Here is a 24,572-nt window from a genome sequence, read left to right on the forward strand (position 1 = left end):
CCAACAGAGAGGGCTCTGTGTGCCCTCTCTGGCACGCGTGCCATAGGTTCACCATCACTGTTCTAGGTGATAGGTGAAAGGCTTATTGCATGGAGGTTCTTCCAGGAAGAACCTTTATTCTGTTGGTCATGTCAGTTGCTAGAGGTTTGGAAAGTAGCCAGTGAAACTGACGTGTAAACCAGAACAACAGGCAGAGCTCAGAGGTGATCTCAGAAAAGCCACGTAATATGCACATAAGATTGCTTCTAACAGAATAAACTAAATGACACACTCTTAATTTGTTTTGATTCCTGATCCTGTGCTCAGGCACCTTCATTATGCTCCCTCCCTGCCCAGCACTTGTTCCATTGCACAGAGTATCTCACCTTTTGTCATACAGATGCAGTTTCTCAGACTGGAAGCCGCCTGGGCTATGTGCAGATTGCTGACAATCAAATTAAAATGAATAAATGTAGCTACAGGCAGGGGCAATGTGGCAGGGTGGGTGGGACATGGAAGGGGGGGGGGAAGTTTGAGTAGTATTGTGTGTATTTGATTATGCATTTAATATTGTAAGCCACCCAGAATAGTAGATGGTGTGGATTATAAATTTAAAAAAATTAATACAGGGAGATCTGTATGTCTTACGTTTCACCCTCCGAGAGTGTTCCCCTGTATATATTTAGCCATAGAGGGCCAAATTCTATAAATGGTGCCTGAAACATCAGTGCCAAAAACCACATGGTTAGTGTGATTCTGTAAATGACGCCTAAAGTTAGGCATAGTGTGTAGAATATGTTCATGCACTGTTCTTGCAAATAAAATGTAGGTGCACCCATTTAAGCCACCTAAAACCAGGCCTAATTATCTTATCTCTCCCAGCATACCTTTAGTGTATACTCTAGTGGATCCTCCTCTACTTCTATCCCACTGTCAGTTGGTGTACCTCAGGGACCTGTCCTGGGACCTCTTCTTTTCTCCATCTATACTTCTTCCCTTGGTACTCTGATCTCATCCCATGGTTTTCAGTATCATCTTTACACTGATGACTCCCAGATCTACCTCTCCACACCAGAAATCTCAGCCGAAATCCAGGCCAAAGTATCATCCTGCCTGTCTGATATTGCTGTCTGGATGTCTCAGCGCCATCTGAAACTAAACATGACCAAGACTGAGCTTCTCATCTTTCCCCCTAAACCAACCTCTCCTCCTCCCCCCATTCTCTATTTCTGTAGATAACACTCTCATCCTTCCTGTCTCATCAGCTCGTAACCTTGGGGTCATCTTCGACTCCTCCCTCTCCTTCTCTGCATATTCAGCAAACTTATAAAACCTGTCGTTTCTTTCTCTATAATATCACCAAAATTCGCCCTTTCCTTTCTGAGCACACTACAAGAACCCTCATCCACACTCTTATCACCTCTTGCTTAGACTATTGCAATTTGCTTCTCACAGCTCCCACTTAGCCATCTCTCTCCTCTTCAATCTGTTCAAAATTCTGCTGCACGACTAATATTCTGCCAGTGTCATTATGCTCATATTAGCCCTCTCCTCAAGTCACTTCACTGGCTTCCTATCCGCTTCCGCATACAGTTCAAACTCCTCTTATTGACCTATAAGTGCATTCACTCTGCAGCTTCTCAGTACCTCTCCACTCTCATCTCTCCCTACATTCCTCCCCGGGAACTCCGTTCACTGGGTAAATCTCTCTTATCTGCACCCTTCTCCTCCACTGCGAACTCCGGACTCTGTTCCTTTTATCTTGCTGCACCATATGCCTGGAATAGAGTTCCTGAGCCGGTACGTCAAGCTCCATCTCTGGCCGTCTTCAAATCTAAGCTAAAAGCCCACCTTTTGCTTTTAACTTCTAACTTGTTGAGAACCCTTATTTTATCATCCTCACTTTAATATTCCCTATCTCTTGTTTGTCCTGTTTGTCTGTCCTAATTAGATTGTAAGCTCTGTCGAGCATGGACTGTCTCTTCATGTTCAAGTGTACAGCGTTGCATACATCTAGTAGCGCTTTAGAAATGATAAGTAGTAGTAGTCTTTGGGATTCCGGAATCTTGCTATTATTTGGGTTCCGGAATCTTGCTACTCTTTGGGACTCTGCACAGAAGCTTGCTACTCTTTGGGATTCCGGAATCTTGCTACCCTTTGTCCTTATCTTTTATTTGTCCTGTTTGTCTGTCCTAATTAGATTGTAAGCTCTGTCGAGCAGGGACTGTCTTTTCATGTTCAAGTGTACAGCGTTGCGTACGTCTAGTAGCGCTTTAGAAATTACTAGTAAAAAAGGCCCGTTTCTGTAGGCAAGAAAACGGGCCTTAGGCAGGCAATTCCCCCCCCCCCGTGCTACGGCCCCCTCGAACCCCCCCCCCTTCCGCGAACCTGTTCTTCCCGCTGCCACCGCCGCCGCCGTTGTTGTGCTACCTTCCCTTCCCGTAGGTTCCTCAATCATCTTCTTAGAAAGTTTAACTCCGTGCGTCTGACATCAGACGCACGGAGTTAAACTTTCTAAGAAGATGATTGAGGAACCCACCCGAAGGTAGTGCACAACAGCGGCGGGAGGGGAGTGCGGTTTTCGGCGTTCCGGGGGGGGGGGGATCGACAGGTTCGCGGGAGGGGGTGGGTTTCGAGGGGGCCATAGCGCGGGGGGGGGGGGTGACAGCTGATTCCGAGGCTGCGCGTGTTTCCCTACTCCTCCCCTTGCCTTGGAATCAGCTGTGTTGACGTCAGTGACGTCCGTGCGTGTCTGCCTCGCAGACCACTTGCAGCCAGGGAGCCACGGTCCCAAGCATAGAACGTTGGAGGTGAGAATTATTATGTAGGATAAGTTGTAGTAGTAAGTTAGGTGCAGATCAGGTATATTCCAAAAGAGTGCACATAGTTTTTTTTTTTTTTTTTTTTGAAACGCCTACAACCCGCCCATCCCACACCCGTAACCACGCCCCCTTTTTGACTGTGCCCATGAGTATTTACGTGCATCGCATTCAAGAATACACCTAGAAAGTTGTGCACATAAATTCTAAATAAAGCCAATTAGTGCCCTCTAATTAGTTATGTATCAATTATCGGTGCTGATTGGCTTCTTAATTAAGTTTTGTGGCCATGCGGCCAAATTAGTGCACACAACTTAAGGCGCCATATATAGAATTTGAGGGAGAGGGTGCAGAAACAACAGAAAATTAATCATAGAAAGGAAGCTGATATGAAATATGAACTAGGGTGAAGTAATTAGAGAGGTATAATACAATTGGTTACTTATCAGACCCTTTTTTTCTTATCATTTAACATTTTTATCTTTCTTTTGAGGGTTTAAAGGCTTTTGAATATGTTTATGCCAACGTATGCATCTAAAATGCTGTTTATTCAGGGCTAGATTAACAGTATATGTTTGTGCCCCCCCTCCACCATGGACACCCAATTTACTTCTTTTCTTGCCGTCCCTTCCTCTCCAAGATCTTTATTGAAGCCCCCCCCCCCCCCCCCCCCCCCCCCCGCCACACACACACACACACACTCTCACTTCACCTCTCCAGAAGTAGCAGGGGAAAATGCAAAGCCTGGCTGTGATCAAGGCAGCAGTCATAGTTTGTGAGTGAGCATGGGGATTAGAGAAGCACATGCTTTGAATGGAGTGGCTTAACCATAAAAGCTGAAGAGCTGCCAAGTAATCCAGTCCCAGGAGGGAGATTTTAGGCTAGTTGTGCATTTTTGACATCCCTGTCCTGATATATTATGGGACATAAAGCACCAATTTTAACGGGTAGAATCAGGATCTACAAACAACTCACTGAACTGGGATGTAAGTTCAATTAAGCTATCTGAAAATTGCCCACCTCCATTGTAAAAATATGCATGGCAGTCAAGGATATGTGCAGTTTGCCTGCCAAAAGCTTAGGTGGCTTTGAAGGCGGGGTTAAGTCTGGGGTGCAGTTCTTCATGTAGTTTACATCTTGAAAACTACTCAGGTTATTCAAAAGGGAAAAAGCACCTGCAGAAAAAGAAGTTGCAAATTTATGCAGGTATGTTTCCTCTAAGCGTTTTGCAAAGATAAAGTGAAAGTAGACGCATACATTGAATACTGGTGCAAAAGGTGCCTATGCACTTTATAATTATGTGGATTGTTCTGAAAATGCCTCCTATATTTCAGTTTAACTTTGCACACAAGTTCATGACAAGAGAAAAGTTTGCTTTTGACATGGCATTCAAAGAGAGATTATTCTGTTTCTTATTTATTTATTTTGATTTTGAATATTACTACTATTTATCATTTCTGTAGTGCTACTAATACGCAGTGCTTTACACTAAGGCCCGGATTCTATATTTGGTGTGATGAGTTACGCGCATTAAATTGGGCACATGCCCAATTTACGCATGTAACTGAATTGAGTAATGAGCCAATCAGTGTTGATAATTGGGTGATAACCAATTAGCACTAATTGACAATAATTAGGATTTACACGTATATTGTATTCTATAACGATGTACATTGGAATCCTAACACTTGTAAATATTTGGGGGTGTAGCTAGTGGTGTTTCTGGAACATTCTCAAATTTTACACGCATAGATTTAGATATGGCCAAACCACACCTAATGTAGGTGCTGGCAGTTAAGCTTGCTTATAGCAGGCCTAATTGCAGGCACCTTCAGTTAGGCATGGGTTATGCTCTAAGCACGATTCTACAAAGGATGCTTATTCCTTATAGAATCGCGCTAAGCATGTTAAATTTTCAGTACTGATTTGTAAATGCTACTTATAGAATTTACTCCTAAACATGTAAGATTATGTGCATAAGTACATATCACCTCCTATGGGCTCCTTAGTCATATACTATGAGTTTTTCTTGTTGGGCAGACTGGATGGACACTGTATAGGTCGTTATTTGCCGTCATCTACTATGTTATTATATAACATTATGCAATACACACTTTTCTTATTCTCCTTAGAACCCAATTACAGGACTTTTGTCTGCCAGCAATGAGCAAAAAGATGCTTGGGTTCGGGACAACCTTTACAGTATCCTGGCAGTGTGGGGTTTGGGGATGGCATACCGCAAGAATGCAGACCGAGATGAAGATAAGGCCAAAGCTTATGAACTAGAGCAGGTATGTTGCCTGTTAATTTTTTAAACTGCCAGTCTTTATTGTATAGTTTTAAATAACTTTCCCGATGACTTAACTCTGATGTTTTGTTTTTTTTTGTTACATTTGTACCCCGCGCTTTCACACTCACGGCAGGCTCAATGCGGCTTACATGGGGCAATGGAGGGTTAAGTGACTTGCCCAGAGTCACAAGGAGCTGCCTGTGCCTGAAGAGGGAATCAAACTCAGTTCCTGAGTTCCCCAGGACCGAAGTCCACCACCCTAACCACTAGGCCACTCCTCCACTGTCTTTGTGTATTGCATTCCACTGTTATCTTTTTTTTTTTTTATTTATAGAGCCTGACTTTTTTCTGAAGACAAGCAGTTCACTTGAGTCATACTAGTGGGTCACGTGACCACATTTTGTGCCAAATGGACATCTATTCTAGAGCTTTTGGAAAGGCATAAAGGCTCCCCCCAACCCTGCTGTACCTCTTTTCAGATCATTCTTGCTACTGTGGACTTTAGATTACACAATTGTAGCTTTTCTGCTTTTTCACAATTCATTTCATTCTCAAACCCACCCCTACAAAACTTTTATTTTCTTAGCCAGTGTTTTTGGCATTTAAAGTATTAGTATCTTTTTCATCAAATTGTGTTGGCCAGCACGACTTAACTTGAAGTTTGTCCCCAAGTGCAAACAGAAGATGTCCATCACTGATCTTCATAAGGTTCACTGCAAATATTTGGGACAAGGCCAAGGTGCCTCAGGCTCCAGCATCTCTGCATGATATATACCATGAGCAGATCAGGTTTGGAATATCATGCTTTTTGCCTGCTTTATTGAGTAGTAAAAATGGAACGCCATTTGTACCCCACATTTTCCCACCTATTTGCAGGCTCAATGTGGCGTATATAGTACCGTAATGGCGTTCGCCAAGTCGGTTGATAACAGATACAAGGTTATATTGTGGTCTGATGAGGTAGGTGTGTGTCAGGCACCATGAGGGTTGAAGGGAATGTAGATTGTTTATTGACTCATACGATCATTGGTTATGCAGTGTTGCTGGGTATGGTGATTTACGGTGGATTGGTGGGGTAAGCGTTTTTGAAGAGGTTGGTTTTTAGTGATTTCCTGAAGTTTAAATGTTTATGGATTGTTTTCACAGCTTTTGGGAGTCCATTCCATAGTTATACACTTATGTAGGAGAAGCAGGATGCATAAGTTGTTTTGTATGTAAGTCCTTTGCAATTTGGGTAATGTAGGTTTAGATATGATCGTGATAATCTGATTCTGTTTCTGGCTGGTAGATCTAGGAGGTCTGCCATGTATGCTGGGACTATGCCGTAGATAATTTTGTGGGTCAGGGTGCAGATTTTGAAGATGATCTTTTCTTTGATTGGGAGCCAGTGCAGTTTTTCTCGGAGGGGTGTGGCACTTTCAAATCGTGTTTTACCAACTGTTAGCCTGGCTGCTGTGTTTTGGGCGGTCTGGAGTTTTTTTGTGAGTTGTTCTTTGCATCCCGCGTAGATTCCGTTGCAGTAATCTACATGGCTTAGAACCATTGATTGTAATAGGTTTCGAAAAATTGCTCTCGGGAAGAAAGGCTGTAGTCATTTGAGTTTCCACATTGTGTAGAACATTTTCTTTATTACGGAGTTTACTTGGCTCTCAAGGGTAAGGTCGTGGTCGATTGTGACTCCGAGTATTTTTAGGCTGTCTTGAGATAGGGAGGGTATTATGGCCTGGAGTGTTTATGGTTGTGGGTTTATACTTGTTATATTGGGATGAGAGGATGAGGCAGTGTGTTTTTTCAGTGTTCAGTTTCAGTTGGAATGAGTTTGCCCAAGAGTCCATGATGTTCAGGCCGTCATTGATCTCTCTGGTTATTTCTATTAGGTCATGTCTGAAGGGAATGTAGATTGTTACGTCATCTGCATAGATGTACGGGTTAAGTCCTCGATTGGACAGGGACTTTGCCAGCAGGATCATCATTATGTTGAAGAGTATTGGTGATAGTGGTGATCCTTGGGGTACTCCGCAGGCTGCGTTCCACGGTGGTGGTATGTTTGAGTTTACTTGGTATGTTCTGGTGGTTAGAAAACCCTTAATCCAATTAAGTACGTTTCCATCGATTCCAAAGTGGCCAAGGAGTCTTAGTAGTATGTTGTGGTTTACCATGTCGAATGCGCTCGACATGTCGAATTGGAGGAGAAGTATGCTTTTACCTGTGGCTATTTCCTGTTTGAATTTCGCCAGGAGAGTGACTATGACAGTTTCAGTACTGTGGTGGGGGCGGAATCCTGATTGTGAGTCATGTAGTATTGAGAACTTGTCCATGTATTCCGTGAGCTGTTTGGTCACCAAACTTTCTGTCAGTTTGACTACTAGTGGGATAGACGCCACTGGGCGGTAATTGGTGAGGTCGTTTGTGTTTTTCTTAGTATCTTTTGGTATTGGGGTGAGTAGGATGTTACCATATTCCTCAGGGAAGAGACCTTGTTGTAGCATGAAGTTAAGGTGGTATGTGAGGTCTGCTATGAAGCGACCAGGTGCAGATTTAAGTAGATGACTGGGACATATATCCAGTTTGCAGTGGATGTTGGCGAACCTGTGAGTCGCTTGTGTAACTGATTCAATGGTGAGGAGGGTAAATGTTGTCCAGATACGGTCAGCTGGGTATCCATCAAGGGTTAGAGCCAGGTCGTTGATGAAGTTTTCAATGTCGGTGTTATGCTGAGGAAGTGTGCTGCATAATTTTATAATTTTTTCGTTGAAGTAACTAGCAAGTTTATCTGCGGGTGTGATGTCTGTGTTGGTTGTGGTGATAGGGGTGGTGTCTACTAACTTATTTACGATTTGGAATAGTTTTTTCAGATCTTTGTATGTTTTATTGTTACCTGCTTAGTATGTAGGATAGTGCGGAGTATACATTTTTAAAATTAAATAAAAATAACAACAAACACCCCCCCCAAAGCTGCTCACATACTTCCATCCTGAAGTTTCAGCCACCATTGTTGCTTGTGGGTTCCTATATCTCTTTAGAAGATATCATTAACCAAGAAAGTAGATAGAGAGCCCAAAGTCTTACTCTGAAAGAACATCAGCTTCTTTATGAGCCAGCATGGGGGTTTGGTATCCAGAGTGTCATATAATTTGCTCTAATTGTAGTGTTGCTGCTTTGCTGCAGTAGAAAAACCTCAGAGAAGGCTTGCTGCATTCTCAAAATCTGCTGTACTGGAATGTAGCATGCATTTGGGATGAATTGCAAGCTGTCACAATCAGAAGTTTTAGCTTTGATGTAGAGTTACTAGTGAAGAAATAGAAAGACTTCCCAACCCCTGATCCTGTAAAGAATATTGTTCCTCACTGAGGCACCGATGCACAAAGGCACCCGTTAATTACGGGTACTTTGATAAAACTTACCAAGTCGCAAACAGCACCGATGTACAAAAGGGATTGCATGTAAATGAGATGCACGGATCCTGGTTTGTGAATTGGTTACTGTTTGTGACTCAGAGCTGTCAAATGCACTTGAGAGCTTGCCCAACCACAAATCTGTGGTGGACCGGTGGACCCTGACACCCCCTCCCAGCCCCCCCATACCCCTAAGCACAAATTCCTGGTGGTCCGGTGACCCCCTGCACCCCCTCCCGGCCCCCCTGTACCCCACCAGCACAAATCCACGATGGTCTGGTGGACCCCAGCACCCCCGCTGGGGGGTTGTCTGGGTCCACTGGACCACCATGGATTTGTGCTTGGGTATGCGAGGGGTACAGGGGTGTCAGGGTTCACCGGACCACCAGGGATTTGTGCTTGGGTAAAGATAGATGTTCAGGTCTGTGAATTGCTCAGAATGCTCATTTTAATACTAATGAGCTCCTTGCAATACATTTGCATAGGGTTTTCGGTAGTTGCTAATGACATTCATTAGAGCCACAGAAAGCCCCTAATTTCTGTGCATCGGGGTCTTACTCAGAAGGCTGTGTCATTGCTGTACAAAGGGTGCAATTAGGCTGTCAGGGCTCACAGTCAGCACTAGTGCAAGACAGTTGATATTGAGAGGTTTCTCATAAAATACTGGCACCTACCATCAAAACAGCCTTCTTAATTTAGCTGTTAATTATGCTCTGCCCAGTATAATCACTGAAAACTCTATTAAAGTGCTTTCACATAATTTCCCAACCTTTAAGTCCAATTTATGTCTACAAAATGCTCAATTATCAAAACAACTTATCTTGAGCAGCACCTTAATTGCTTCAGCCAAGTCTACTCTTTTTAAAAAGCTAAGCTGCTTGTCAATATGCAAGAAAGTGGAAAGATCACTAGAGCTTCTTGTGCCTCCTAATGATAGTTCCTCTTCTGCCTCTCACTGCTTCAGGGACTGGGGATTTTTCGCTGGCATCAAAATTAAGTAAAGGCTGCCTCCCTTACCAAACATGCATTTGAATCTTATATAGAGTAACGTTCGTGGCATTCTTGGGTCCTGTCAACACCTATGTGACTCATCCTATGGTGACAGTATTCACAATGGAGAAGGGTAGTTAGTGGGGTTCCTCAGGGGTCTGTGCTAGGACCGCTGCTTTTTAATATATTTATAAATGACTTAGAGATGGGAGTAACTAGCGAGGTAATTAAATTTGCTGATGACACAAAGTTATTCAAAGTCATTAACTCGCGACAGGATTGTGAAAAATTACAAGAGGACCTTACGAGACTGGGAGACTGGGCGGCTAAATGGCAGATGACGTTTAATGTGAGCAAGTGCAAGGTGATGCATGTGGGAAAAAAGAACCCGAATTATAGCTACGTCATGCAAGGTTCTATGTTAGGAGTTACGGACCAAGAAAGGGATCTGGGTGTCGTCGTCGATAATACACTGAAACCTTCTGCTCAGTGTGCTGCTGCGGCTCGGAAAGCGAATAGAATGTTGGATATTATTAGGAAAGGTATGGAAAGCAGGTGTGAGGATGTTATAATGCCGTTATATCGCTCCATGGTGCGACCGCACCTTGAGTATTGTGTTCAATTCTGGTCGCCGCATCTCAAGAAAGATATAATGGAATTGGAAAAGGTGCAGCGAAGGGCGACTAAAATGATAGCGGGGATGGGACGACTTCCCTATGAAGAAAGACTAAGGAGGCTAGGGCTTTTCAGCTTGGAGAAGAGACGGCAGAGGGGAGACATGATAGAGGTATATAAAATAATGAGTGGAATGGAACAGGTGGATGTAAAGCGTCTGTTCACGCTTTCCAAAAATACTAGGACTAGGGGGCATGCAATGAAACTACAGTGTAGTAAATGTAAAACAAATCGTAGAAAATGTTTCTTCACCCAACGCGTAATTAAACTCTGGAATTTGTTGCCGGAGAATGTGGTGAAGGCGGTTAGCTTGGCAGAGTTTAAAAAGGGGTTAGACGGTTTCCTAAAGGACAAGTCCAGAAACTGCTACTAAATGGACTTGGGAAAAATCCATCATTCCGGGAATAACATGTATAGAATGTTTGTGCGTTTGGGAAGCTTGCCAGGTGCCCTTGGCCTGGATTGGCCGCTGTTGTGGACGTGATGCTGGGCTCGATGGACCCTTGGTCTTTTCCCAGTGTGACATTACTTATGTACTTATGACATCACTAAAAACAAAACAAAGTTTTATTACTGTCTGTGACATGAACATTGTTATATAAAAATCTGTAACTAATGACAAGAATAATATTACAAAAAATGTACATAGTTTTTACCCACCCTCACCTCCCTTTTTTCATAACATTCAAAGTATACTGTTCCATTTCACTTCTTCACTCAGGCCCACATGAGCCTGAGATCAAGTCTAAAAAATGTAGTACACTTCCCTTCTGATCAACTTCCTATCCCCTGCCTGTATCAAAAGGAGATGCTTTGTTGATAATAAATCAAACAGCATCTGAAAATATATAATCCTATTGTTGGCAATGAGATACCACCAGCTGTGTTCCACGAAGGCACACCTTCATGGGATGTGCAGTCCTCCTACCATTATATAACTTGTGGCAAGGACACTGAGTAATGTAATATACAAAAGATGATTTGCAAGTAATAGAAGATTATGGGGTTCTTTTACAAAGGTGTGCTTAAAGGTGGCTGGCGGACCATCTCTTAGTTCATCTACGAAACAGCCATTTTTCTATTCACGGCATTAATGGTCAGGCACTAAGGGGGTCTGTCACAAAATGCCTAACCACCTGCCTGGAGCTACCCCGTGGCCACTTAGAGGGTCTATCCCCAGCACAGCTCAGGTCCGCCTTCACTTACAGCTAGTGCTCTATACTAGCACCATCCTTCCACCGACTGGGTCCCAACCGCCTCTGGGCGAGTCTCCTGCTCTCAAGGTGTTCCCAAGTGACTTATAGGTTACTGGGGGCCATACTCCCAGTGGTCCCACAGTTCCCAGAAAGCACTCACAGACCCAACACACAAACCACCAGGATTCTTAGTCAGTCCAGACAAGCAGAGACAATAAACTAAGATTTATTGTCATGAAAAATTATTGAACAGTGAACCATTAAAAACAAATGAAACAAAACAACTCATAATAACAGGTAACTGAAATCCTATGTAAACATTTTTACTATCTAAATAGTACCTGGGAAGATCAGGACATAAAGCTGCTCACAAGTTATCAAATATAACTGATCACAGGGCCTCAGCAAAGAGATCCTTCTCTCTTTTCTTCCTGGCTAAGACTGGGGCAAAAGCCAGTTTATCCTATATGAATTTTGAGCTCTTGGGCCAATCAGAGCCCAGAACAATAAGTTTTAAAAATAGCTGGCCACATCACTGCAGGTTACCTCTTATCTGTGTTAACTAAAGAGGGAACAGTCTAATTTGCACGACCTGCTGGCCAAACTATAGAAATACACTTCAAAAAATAATACAGTTTTACAGGCTTAAAACCCACTGTTTTGTCACAGGTTTCTTTACTAAGCAGCAGTAAGCCCAACACAGGCTTACCACTCGCTAATCCAGAACTACCACTGGCCCACTGCGTTCGCCAGCGGTAGTTCCGACGGAATCATGCGCCATTTCTGGTGCTTCAGGAATTTTTTCCCTAGCACAGTGCTAACCTGGCAGTAATTGGGCATCGCCGTGCACTGCCCGGTTACTGCCGGGTTACTGCAGGAGCCCTTATCGCCACCTCAGTTGGTGGTGGTAAGTGCTCCCCGCCGCATGGCCACGCAGTAAGGGTTATCTTACCATGTGGCCATTTTGGGGGGGGGGGGGGGGGGGGCTTTTTACCCATTGTGGTAAAAAGCCCCTATTGCTCAAGAAAAACAACCCCTACCGCAGGGCCCTTTTCCCGCAGCTTAGTAACAGGACCACAAAGTTCCAAATTAGCACCTGGCCATTTTCCACATGAGCCTTTACGCCTCCTATTTAGTAGGCGGTAAGGGCTCATGCACTAACCTGGTGGTAGTCAGGTACTGCACAGCAGTGTGGGCACACTACCGATTACCGCTGGGAACACCTCCCCCCCCCCCCCCCCCCCCCCCCCAACATGCTAGAAAATAGGAAATTATTTTCTATTGCGGGAAATGGCATGCAGTAAAATTAGAACTATCGCAGGGCTCCTTGATACTGTAAGTTTTTTGACTAATAGTATTAACCAACTATCATACTCCAATGTGGACTCACAAAACATGCATTCCCCACAGGTTTTATCACCCTCGTTCACTTCTTGCTGAATATGTATTGATGGCATGTGCCAATATGATGAGAAAACTCTTAAGATTGTAATTTGGATCATACATTCGCAATTATCTAGGTTTTATACATATATTTTTTTCCCTTGGTTTTGCAATGATATCTTCTCTGTAGAGGGCAGAAGAGGAGATATCATTAGGAGGCACGAGCAGCTCTAATGACCTTTCCACTCTATTGCATATTGACAAGCAGCTTGGCTTTTATAAATGAAGACTTGGTTGAAGCAGATAGGGTGGATATCAAGCACCTGGCATTAATAATACGATTAAAACAGAGCAGACTAGAGGAGACACTAAGAGGCATATTTTCAAAGCACTTTGGGAGGCTAAGTTCCATAGGTTTCTATGGAACTTTGGGAGGCTAAGTGCTTTGAAAATGAGCCTCTTAGGTGCCTATAATTGATCCCAAGTAGGTTTTCAAACCTACATGCATTGTTTTAGTCAGAAAATGTAGCGACAGATAAAGTAGGTGCAAGCCTCTCTGGATACGTTTTCCTTAGGCTGTACTGAGAGTGAAAATCACTTTGAAAATTGGTAGAAAAACTGTGGCTCAAAAGTACCCATGGACTTTGCAGCTTTGTGGGCAGTTTATATTCAACAATGAAATCGAACATGCAGAGAGACAAATTAAAAAGTGAAATATCAACATAGACATCTTGACATTGGGACCATCTGGAAGGGGATACTTCAAGCAGGGTGTTCCATTTTTACCTTTCTACTTATTTCAATGCATTTTGACATACAGTATGGGTATGCTTATTGTGCTGAATTCCTATTGTGGCGCGATTCCTGTCATAAGAAAAAGCTCTCTATTTCGGAGAAAATGCTTGCAGAAGAAGATATTCTTGTTTTACAACTTTGTTGTGCTTGATGACCACCCTTGAAAGGTGTCCTTTTCTGACTCTGTACATCAAGAGCCCTTTGTTTTGAGGCTGTATGCCCTCGTACTCCTGACACAGGTGGCAATGCTGAAACATAGCACCGTGTCGAGTCTCAGAAAGGTATTTTATTACAATAAACTATTTGGACTTTATACCTCTTTGGTTTTGTGTTGGAAGTGTCATCATATACCTTACTCTACTGGTTTTTCCTGTAACTTTTTTGTAGTGGTGTCTTCGTTCCTCTACCTTTGGTGGTTTAGTCTTCTGCCTAGTGGCCAACCGTAGAGGACTGAGGGGAATTTTACTTAAATTATTTCAGCCTTCTGCAGTAAACCATGATTTCATGTTTGCTATTTTTCATGGATAATGTTTTGGTTATCTTGTATGAGTGGCCAGATATAAAGGGAAGAGATTCTCATTTTGGAAACTCATTGATATATACTTTGCCTCTGCAGAATGTTGTGAAACTCATGCGAGGACTTCTACACTGCATGCTGAGACAGGTAATTCAAATATATTTTAACTTAATTTCTTACACGCACCACGGGCAGAGAAAGAGTTGCACACCTCTGGCAAAGATATAAATGTGCTGAACAAGCAGAGAAAAACAAAGTTTCTTTTTTTTTTTTTAAACAATCCTCTTCACTATAAACAGGTGTACCTCAGAGGCAGAAAAAGAAGGAAAAACAGTTTCTTCTTCCTTTTTTTTTTTAAACAACCTTCTTCACTAGTGACAGGAATAAAGGTTTACCTCAGAGTCAGAAAAGGAGGGAAAAACAAAGTTTCCTTTTTTTTTTTTAAATAACCTTCTTCACTAGTGACAGGAATAAATAAAGTTTTACCTCAGAGGCGGAAATTCAGATATACCTACCACCACAGAAGAGAAGAACCCCACAGGGGAGACAAGTTACGCCATGCCACAATCAACCATCACCCTGCTAGAAAGACAGCCAGGGGAGGTAGGGGTAGGGTAGGGTCACTGGATATCACCCTAGCTGGCAGATGAGGAACTCAGGACCACTGAGTATCATCTAAAACTAGCCCCAACATGGCTACCAGCACACCCCTGGCTCCACTGTCACCAGAAGAATCTGGGACAGGAGCTACCAGCCAGCAATCCAGAGCAGCTGCACGATCCGTTCACCATCCGCTAGGTGACAGAAAAAATACTGAACATTCCAGGCTGCACGATACCCTTAAGGGGCGGTTTACTTGGAACTATTTTCTCTATCTCCTTCCGCTGGTAGATGGACACAACCCATTAGTCTGGACTGGTCTGGTATAGATGACAAGGAACTTGTTCTACTTGTCATTGAAAAAAATAGAGGAAGTATTTTCTGTGTCTATATGATGCTTGTAAGAGCTATGTCACTTCAGAGGTGGCAGGGTTAAGTGACTTGCCCAGAGTCACAAGGAGCTGCCTGTGCCTGAAGTGGGAATCAAACTCAGTTCCTCATGGCCGCGCAGGCTTCTGCTTCTGTGAGTCTGACGTCCTGCACGTACGTGCAGGACGTCAGACTCACAGAAACAGAAGCCTGCGCAGCCTTCGACATGGAATGTTGCTAGTGGAATAGCAACATTCCATGTAGAATCTCCAATAGTAGCAACATTCCATGTAGAATCTCCAATAGTAGCAACATTCCATGTAGAATCTCCAATAGTATCTACCGTATTTTTCGGACTATAAGACGCACTTTTTTCCCCCAAAATTTGGGAGGAAAATGGGGGGTGCGTCTTATAGTCCGAAGGTAGCGTTTTTTGACCTCCGTTCCGTACTTACAGGATTCCATGTTCCCTGGTGGTCTAGTGACGTCGGGGCAGGAAAGAGCCGAGATTCTCGGCGGCCATTTTGAATCTCGCCGAGACCGTCGGAAAGCATTGAGAAGCACGGAGAGCAGCGCGATGGGCAGGAAAGAGGGGGCTCTTTCCTGCCCCGACGTCACTAGACCACCAGGGAACACGGAATCCTGTAAGTACGGGACGGAGGTCCAAAACCCGGACAAGACGCACCGGAGCACCTAGGTTTTAGAGGAGGGAAAGAGGAAAATTTTTTTTTTCCTATTTCCCTCCTCTAAAACCTAGGTGCGTCTTATGGTCCGGTGCGTCTTATAGTCCGAAAAATACGGTATATTTCCTGGTTGCCGAGAAACTCCTGGTTTCGCTTCACTGTACTCGTTCTTTGGAGTGAATGTTAAGTCTATCACTTTTCCAGACCTCTTTTGAGCTAAAGCAGTACTAGTGGATAAACTTGTGATAACCCTCACCAGTGTGAATTATATTGATTTTAATGTCCTTTGCATCCAGATGAATAAAGTTGAGAAATTCAAGCATACGCAGAGTACAAAGGACTGTCTTCATGCCAAATACAATACAGCCACATGTAGCACTGTGGTTGGCGATGACCAGTGGGGGCACCTTCAAGTGGATGCCACATCTCTGTACTTGTTGTTCTTAGCCCAGATGACAGCATCAGGTAAGTAGAGCTGATTGAACCCACATCTTTACAGTTCAGTTAGCTAGGATTTAAGGTTGTCTCAGAAGTTCTTCCCCTCTTCTCTGGCCCTGGTTCCTATTTACAACAAAAAACGGCGGGTATGAAGGTAAAAATTCACTGTCCTGAATACCAACAATATATATACCTCACACTGAATGGTAAGAAACTGTGAAAATCCAGTGTTTTAAGGTGTGTGGGAGGAAAAAGCCTCAAGGAGTTCTTAATCAACAGATCTACAGAGCTATAAATTATCCTACTGACCTATCTCTTGGTCAAAAAAGGATCTGGTCCTTATCATAGGCAAAAAAAAACCTTCCCACCTCCTTCAATCCGCTCCCTCCCTCCCTACCCCCACCCCCCTACCTTGTGGGTTGGAGGAGGGAGGTAGCCTGCCTCTCTCTTCTTCCTTCGACGCTGCAAAATGGCGGCGCCCAGCCCTGCCCAGTGTATCCTGGGATGCGCTGGGTGGGCTACACACTATGTAAGGGAGTTTCTCCCTTATATGGTGAAAATCATGCTTTTTGAATGAAGCTGTTTGTTTTTATGGAAATGAAGTCTTTGAATAATGAAATGACAAAGATCTAACAGTAATACTACTACTACTACTATTTATCATTTCTATAGCGCTACAAGGCATACGCAGCGCTGTACACCATACACAAAAAGACAGTCCCTGCTCAAAGAACTTACAATCTAGATAAGACAAACAGACACAACAAATAAGGGTAAGGGAATAAATAGGTGAGGTTAAAGGACAGGGCAAGTGAGTAGTGGTTAGGAGTCAAAAGTAGTGGAAAAGAGGTGGGCTTTAAGTTTGGACTTGAAAACGGCCAAAGAGGGGGCAAGACGCACAGGCTCAGGAAGTCTATTCCAGGCATGAGTATCATAGTATTATAACTGTATAATCAAATTGTAAATCTTTCTAATGTCTCTGTGTGTCTGTGATTTAAATCAGGCTTACGCATTGTGTTCACATTGGATGAAGTGGCCTTTATCCAGAATCTTGTGTTCTACATTGAAGCTGCGTATAAAGTTGCTGTAAGTACTCATATTTACAAGTTATTTTAAATTAAGCAGAACGTACAGAAAAGGGTTAGTCCTTAAGGCTGTTTTCAGAATATTGTAAATGAAAGCAATCGTACTGTAACATTTTTGGGCTCATTTTCGAAAGAGAAGGACGTCCATCTTTTGACATAAATTGGAAAATGGACGTCCTTCTCCCAGGGACGTCCAAATCGGTATAATTGAAATCCGATTTAGGACATCTCCACTCCGTCGCAAGGACGGCCAAAGTTCAAGGGGGCATATCGGAGGCGTAGCGAAGATGGGACTTGGGTGTGCCTAACACTAGGACGTCCTCAACCCATAATCGAAAGAAACAAGGACGTCCCCGACGAACACTTGGACAACTTTACTTGGTCGTGTTTTTCTTACGACCAAAGCACAAAAAGGTGCCCGAAATGACCAGATGACCTCCCCTTACTCCCCCCGTGGTCACTAACCCCCTCCCACCCTCAAAAAAATCTTTAAAAATATGTCATACCAGCCTCTTTGCCAGCCTCAGATGTCATACTGAGGTGCATGACAGCGCATGCAGGTCCCTGGAGCAGTTTTAGTGGGTGCAGTGCACTTCAGACAGGCAGACCCAGCCCCATCCCCCCCCCCACCTGTTACGTTTGTGGAGGAAACAGCGAGCCCTCCAAAACCCACCACAAACCCACTGTACCCACATTTAGGTGCCCCCCTTCACCTTAAGGGCTATGGTAGTGGTGTACAGTTGTGGGTAGTGGGTTTTGGGGGGCTCAGCACACAAGATAAGGGAGCTTTGTATCTGGAAGCAATTTATGAAGTCCACTGCAGTGCCCCCTAGGGTGCCCGGTTGGTGTCCTGCCATGTCAGGGGGACCAGTGCACTACAAATGCTGGCTCCTCCCATGACCAAATAGCTTGCATTTGGTCGTTTTTGACATGGACGTCTTTGGTTTCGAAAATCACTGAAAGTCAGAAACGTCCATGTCTAGGGACGTCCAAATGTAGGTACGGCGAAATTTAAGGATTTGGACGTCCCTGGTGGTATTTTCAAAACGAAAGATGGACCTCCATCTTGTTTTTGAAAATACTAGTTTCCCGCCCCTGGATTTCGCCGTTTTGAAAGGACGTCCAAATCACAACTTGGACATCCCTTTCGAAAATGCCCCTCTTTGGCACCTACCAGTACACAGTTACAATAACCCTTCTCCTTGGATATTTATTCTAAATTTGAACACTGGATGGTTATGTGACCTGTTTGAGATAGTACAATGAGGGGTTAGAAAAGGTTCAAACAAGAATGACCAAAATGATAAAGGGGATGAAACTCCTCATATGAGGAAAGGCCAAAGAGGTTAGAGCTCTTCAGCTTGGAAAAGAGACAGATGAGGGGAGATATGATTGAGGTCTACAAAATCCTGAGTGGCGCTAACAATAGAGACACCCATATGAATATAATTTTTTTTTTTTTGTTACATTTGTACCCCGCGCTTTCCCACTCATGGCAGGCTCAATGTGGCTTACATGGGGCAATGGAGGGTTTAAGTGACTTGCCCAGAGTCACAAGGAGCTGCCTGTGCCTGAAGAGGGAATCGAACTCAGTTCCCGAGTTCCCCAGGACCAAAGTCCACCATCCTAACCACTAGGCCACTCCTCCACTCTATTGTTAGTGTGCGCTAAAATGTTAGTGCACCTACAGTTCAGCTTAGTAAACAGGGCCCTAAGTGTTTTCTTTGGAACATCAATACATTTACAACAAATTTCAGCATTTGATGTCTTTCAATAAAACAAGTAAAGACAGCTTGGTCTGTATGTGACATTTATATTCAACATTTTATTTATTTGCGTTAGGATTATGGAATGTGGGAACGTGGAGACAAAACCAACCAGGGCATACCTGAGCTGAATGCAAGTTCCGTGGGAGTGGCTAAGGTGAGACTGCTCTGCTGATCTCTTTCCTGTTTGCAAGCAGGTACTTACTCAACAGCATATTTTGTTGCCTTCCCTATCTTTGGTTACTAATAAATTATCTAAAATATTATGTCTTGTTAATGATTTAGTGGATTGTAAATGAAGTGGCTGGATTAGTTAAGTAGCAGTCCAACCTTCTGTAAATATCACAGTAGTCAGAGGTCAGCTTTTATTTTTCACATATTGTAATTTAAGAAGTACGCAAATAAATAATTGCAGCACAATTCCTATGAGGAAGGCTATTACAAAAGGTGAGCAAGAAGGGCTGCCATCATGGATTCAACCACATCGCCCTTTTGAGTCAGTCTGTGAGCCTGTGGCTTAGCTACGGGGGACTTGGGTCCTTCCAATTTTGGGTTTGGGCCACCAAGGTCTGCTGGTTTGGCTGTAGGGGTCCCCAGTCCCCACCAGCAGAAGCTTTACCGCGGCGATATTTGGCAGCATGCTGCCTGTCCTGTTTTCCCCCTCCCCTGTGCGCATGCTCAGTTGTAGTGAAATTGAGCGTGTGCAAGCTTCGCGCCTGCCCAATTTTACTAAAACCGAGTGTGCGCGTCGGGGCAGGAAAGCGGGGCAGGCAGCACGGCACCGAATATCGCTTCAGGAAAGATTCTGCTGCCGGGGATTGGGGACCCCTGCCAGCCCAGTAATCAAAACATTGAGCGATTTATAGTTTGAATCACCTTTCTAAAATTAACCTGTGATAACAAATCCTTCAATCTTCTAAGCAAACGCAATTAAAAAAAAACATCTTTGATTATCTTGTGGACCTGCAACTTTAACAATAAGAAAGAATCCTTCATAACTCCCAAGTTTGAAATCTTGTCAGCAATAGATATTTATTTATTTGTTACACTTGTATCCCACATTTTCCCACCTATTTGTAGGCTCAATTGTGGCTTACATAGTACCGGAGCGGCGTTCGCAGACTCCGGTGTAAACAAATACAAAGTGATGTTGTGGTAAGATAAAGTTCATGTGGCACAGCCACACTAGGGAATTGTACAACGGAAGATATAGATGCAGAATTAAAAACATCAGGAATTTCAAAAGATAAGTGAGTAGCCAACAATAAGATCTGGGTCTTAGAGACATTCAACATCAAGGGGTCCTTTTATAGAGCGGCGGTAAGCCCAATGCAGCCTTACTGCTCGCTATTCCAGAACTACCACCAGTGGTAGTTCTGGGTCGAGTGCCTACCATTCCCGGGAGAAGAAGCCCCGGAAATCGTTAGCATGGCGGTAACCCGGCAGTAATTGGGCATCGCCGTGCACTGCCCATTTACCACGGGAGCCCTTACCGCCACCTCAGTGGCTGGCGGTAAGGGCTTCCCGCCACATGGCCACATGGGAAGAGTTTTCTTACTGCATGGCCATTGTGGTTTTGGGGCTTTTTACCCGCTGCAGTAAAAAGGGCCCTGGTGCACGGGAACAATGGCCCTGCTGCTACCGCAGGGCTCTTTTTCCCTTAGCTTGGAAGAAGGACCCCAAATGATTAGCCTTCACCCATGACTGGATAGATGATCAAAAGTGTTTACAATAGAGTTACCTATTGGTACCAAAAACTAGATGTCATCTTCATATATTCTAAATTGTAATTTAAATAATTAAGCACTCTACATAAAGGAAGAAGAAAAATGTTAAATATTGCGGACAACAAATCAAATCCTCCAGTCTCTGGTAACAAACAATCAACTTCAAAAACTAGAACCAGGACAAATTGCTGAAACATAGGCATAAATCACAAAAGCACTGTCCCCACGCTCTAAATTATAGGTATTTCCTCCTATATGCCAGCATTCATATATAAGTATTGTGTAGCCCGGTACTTCAAAATATCTTCTTATATTCAATGATAACTTTATAAAATTAAAGAGTGTCCTCAGACAAATATCCACTTTTTTTCAGGCAATGTATTGTTATGACAAGTGGTATAGCACTTCTTTCATCGGACCACTCTTGTGTACATTGGGTTTCAGGTGGGTTTTGGAGGGCTTCCATTTTCCACCACAAATGGAACAGGTGGGGGGGGGGGGGGTGGGCCTGGGTCCGCCTGCCTGAAGTCTATTGCACCCACTAAAACTGCTCCAGGGACCTGCATACTGCTGTCATGGAGCTGGGTGTGACATTTGAGGCTGGCAAAAGAAAGTTTTGAAAGTTGTTTTTTTGAGGGTGGGGAGGGGGTTAGTGACCACTGGGGAAATCAGGGGAGGTGATCCCCAATCCCCTCCGGTGGTCATCTGGTCAGTTTGGGCACTTTTTTGGGACTTGGACCTGAAAAAAAAGGGACCAAATAAAGTGGACCAAATTCTCGCCACGGACGCCCTTCTTTTTTCCATTATCGGCCGAGGACGCCCATCTGTTAACCACGCCCTGGCACACTCCTGCCCCGCCTTCGCTACCATTCCAACATGCCCCCTGGAACTTCGGCCGTCCCAGCGACGGAAAGCAGTTCGGAACGCCCAAAATCGGCTTTCAATTATGCCGATTCTGGCATCCCTAAGAGAAGGGCGCCCATCTCCCGAAAGATGGGCACCCTTCTCTTTCGAAAATGAGCTGGCTAATGGTCTACACACAAAAGGACTCAAATCCCCATACCTCCCTCTTCCATTACCACAGGAATATTATAAAAACACATAACATCCGACTGTCTCTTCATGTTCAAATGTACAGCGCTGCGTACGTCTAGTAGCGCTTTAGAAATGATTAGTAGTAGTAGTAACATCCATTTCTTATGGGATTCTAAGAACCCACTATTACAAAACCTAGTAAATCAACCCAAAAATAACAAAAATGAAACACAAAAACCTGCTTTATCACGCTCCTCTAGCATCCCTAAAGATCTTCCAAAGTCCACAAGAAGGAGCGCACAAAGGAGTGCTCCTTTGTTGGCACTCCTTCATTGGTTCATATGCCTCCAGTGTAGGACCTCTCCTTTTATTCCCTCAACGTCCCCCGGTGACATCACGGGTGGCAGAGTCAGCCAATGTGCCAGGGAGAGCATCCTCAATAATAGTCCCACACTGACCAGAGAGTGGAAGTGATGTTCCGGTGACTGTGATGGTAATAGCACGCTGCAGAGGTTCAAGGTTCTCCCAATGCTGGTTCCATTACTAGTGCTGGAAAAGCAGAAAATCCAGGATATTCCTACTTACAAATGGCACCAGAGCTGGGATGTCCCAGAAATAGCTGGCAGATTGAAATCACCTAACAGTAGCCAGGTGTTTTACAGAATAGACACTGTGGCCTAAAAAAATACATTAAAACTAATAAAACAACACATGTAAAAAATGTTTGACCAAAATTCATGGGATAGACACAAGGATAAATAGAAAGAGAGTAGTATCAACACATCAGTAAAGTTCATTTATGATGGACAGGAGTGCTACTTAGATGGCAGCTCTATCAGTGGGAAAGTGAGGCCAATGCCGGACAGACTTCTACATCTGTGTCCCGTTTATAACAAGACAGATCAGGATGGGCTGGAGAGGACTTTGATTGCAAGTCCAGTGGTTGGAATGTGAGGACCATGGTGGATGAACTTCTATGGTTTGTGTTCTGATTATGGCATGACAGATTAGGATGGGCTGGAGTAGGTTTTGATAGCAACTCTAGTACTTGGGAAGTAGCGCCATTTCAGGGTAGACTTTTTTACGGTCTGAGCCCTGAAAATGGCAAGGACGGATCAGGCTCTAGTATACATCTTTGATACCACATTCATATTATATGCTATAAGTTCAGGTCCATATATCTCAGTGAGGGAGGGGAAGACATTGTAAAGTGGAACTTAATGCATAAAATGTTGTATTGATACTATTGGATTGTTGGTTCAATAACGATTCGATAATTCATGTGACTGCTGGGTAGACTGGACTGAACATTCAGGTCTTACTGTTTTACTATGTAAAATGTATGTTTACATGTTTGTAAAGGCTGCACTGGAAGCAATTGATGAACTGGATCTGTTTGGAGCTCATGGGGGACCAAAGTCGGTGATTCATGTCCTTCCTGATGAAGTTGAGCATTGTCAGGTATAATATTTTTCACATTTACCAGACACGTACTGAAAACTGCGATTTTACAGCCTTCCATGCCTAGTTTTCTACCAACTGAGACTGTTTAGAGGGGGGCAATGAAAAACCGGGGACATATTTATTTACTTATATCTACACAATCTACAATTCTAGGTGGATAAAATTTTAAAAAATACATAATCAAACAGTAACAACACAATGTACATAACAAATACAATAATAAAAATAGAGAACATTCGTGGATTGGCCACTGTTGGAAACAGGATGCTGGGCTTGAAGGACCCTTACAGGCTCATTTTCGAAAGAGAAGGACGCCCATCTTTCGACACAAATCGGAAGATGGGTGTCCTCACAGGGTCGTCCAAATCGGTATAATCGAAAGCCAATTTCGGACGTCCCCAACTGCTTTCTGTCACATGGACAGCCAAAGTTCCCGGGGGCATGTCGGAGGTGTAGCGAAGGTGGGACTTGGGCATGCCTAATACATGGACGTCTTTGACCCATAATGGAATAAAAAAGGGTGTCCCTGCCAATCACTTGGACAACTTTACCTGGTCCTGTTTTTCTTACGACCCAGCCACAAAAAGGTGCCCAAACTGACCAGATGACCACCGGAGAGAATGGGGGCTGACCTCCCCTTACTCCCCCAATGGTCACTAACCCCCTCCCACACGTGTAAATTTTGGAATGTCCACAAAATACCCATTTCCCCTCCCTTAGCCACACCCCTTTTGAACTACGCACATTGGAATTTTTGCGCAGTTCGTAAATTCTAATTATTGCCAATTATTGCTTGTTAAGAGCTGCTATCAACGCTGATTAGCTTGTTAAGCCAATTAAGTTACATGCATTACAGAATACGCCTGATTTTGCACGGATCTCTAGGTGCGCTATATAGAATCCGGGGGTATATGTGGCAATTATATATGAAATCTGTCATTTTCCGTGTGCACTTTTGTGCCTGCTTCCAATATCGGCAACATTCCAGGAGTTGAGCCCCCCTCTTGCTTATCTTGATACTAAACCTAGACCCCTGAGGCAGGCGTTTTTTGCTCTGAAACACGGCCCGTGTCGGGTCTGATCTCAAGAAAGGACTCCTGTTGTCTCAGTCTTGAAGGCCCAGTGTGCTCTTTTCCTTTGTATGCTTTTTGTGTATACTGTATTACCCTCTCTAGTTGCTTGATGAAAAACCATCTGCATGGATTGGAGGAGTAGCCTAGTGATTAGTGCAGTGGGCTGAGAACTTGGGCAGCTGGGTTCATTTCCCAAGGGGCTCCTTGTGACTCTGTACAAGTTACTTAGGGGCCCTTTTACTAAATTGGCGGTAAGGCCACCGCGAGTGTAGCTCCACCAAATTGACACTACT

General features: G+C 43.8%; 1 protein-coding gene across 2 annotated transcripts in view; it reads left to right on the top strand.

Annotated features, from left to right (window-relative positions):
- PHKA2 (phosphorylase kinase regulatory subunit alpha 2) overlaps positions 1 to 24,572 on the top strand; it is a 166,845-nt gene that overhangs the window by 31,563 nt on the left and 110,710 nt on the right. For both annotated transcript variants that reach the window (XM_030202285.1, XM_030202286.1), the window contains exons 3-8: positions 4,931 to 5,089; positions 14,139 to 14,186; positions 15,988 to 16,156; positions 17,133 to 17,215; positions 19,057 to 19,137; positions 23,105 to 23,203. In XM_030202285.1, the coding sequence (XP_030058145.1) occupies positions 4,931 to 5,089; positions 14,139 to 14,186; positions 15,988 to 16,156; positions 17,133 to 17,215; positions 19,057 to 19,137; positions 23,105 to 23,203 (639 nt within the window). The remainder of the gene's footprint in view (positions 1 to 4,930; positions 5,090 to 14,138; positions 14,187 to 15,987; positions 16,157 to 17,132; positions 17,216 to 19,056; positions 19,138 to 23,104; positions 23,204 to 24,572) is intronic.

The sequence above is a fragment of the Microcaecilia unicolor genome, chromosome 4 (genome assembly GCF_901765095.1).
Source record: "Microcaecilia unicolor chromosome 4, aMicUni1.1, whole genome shotgun sequence".
NCBI classification, from domain to species: domain Eukaryota; kingdom Metazoa; phylum Chordata; class Amphibia; order Gymnophiona; family Siphonopidae; genus Microcaecilia; species Microcaecilia unicolor.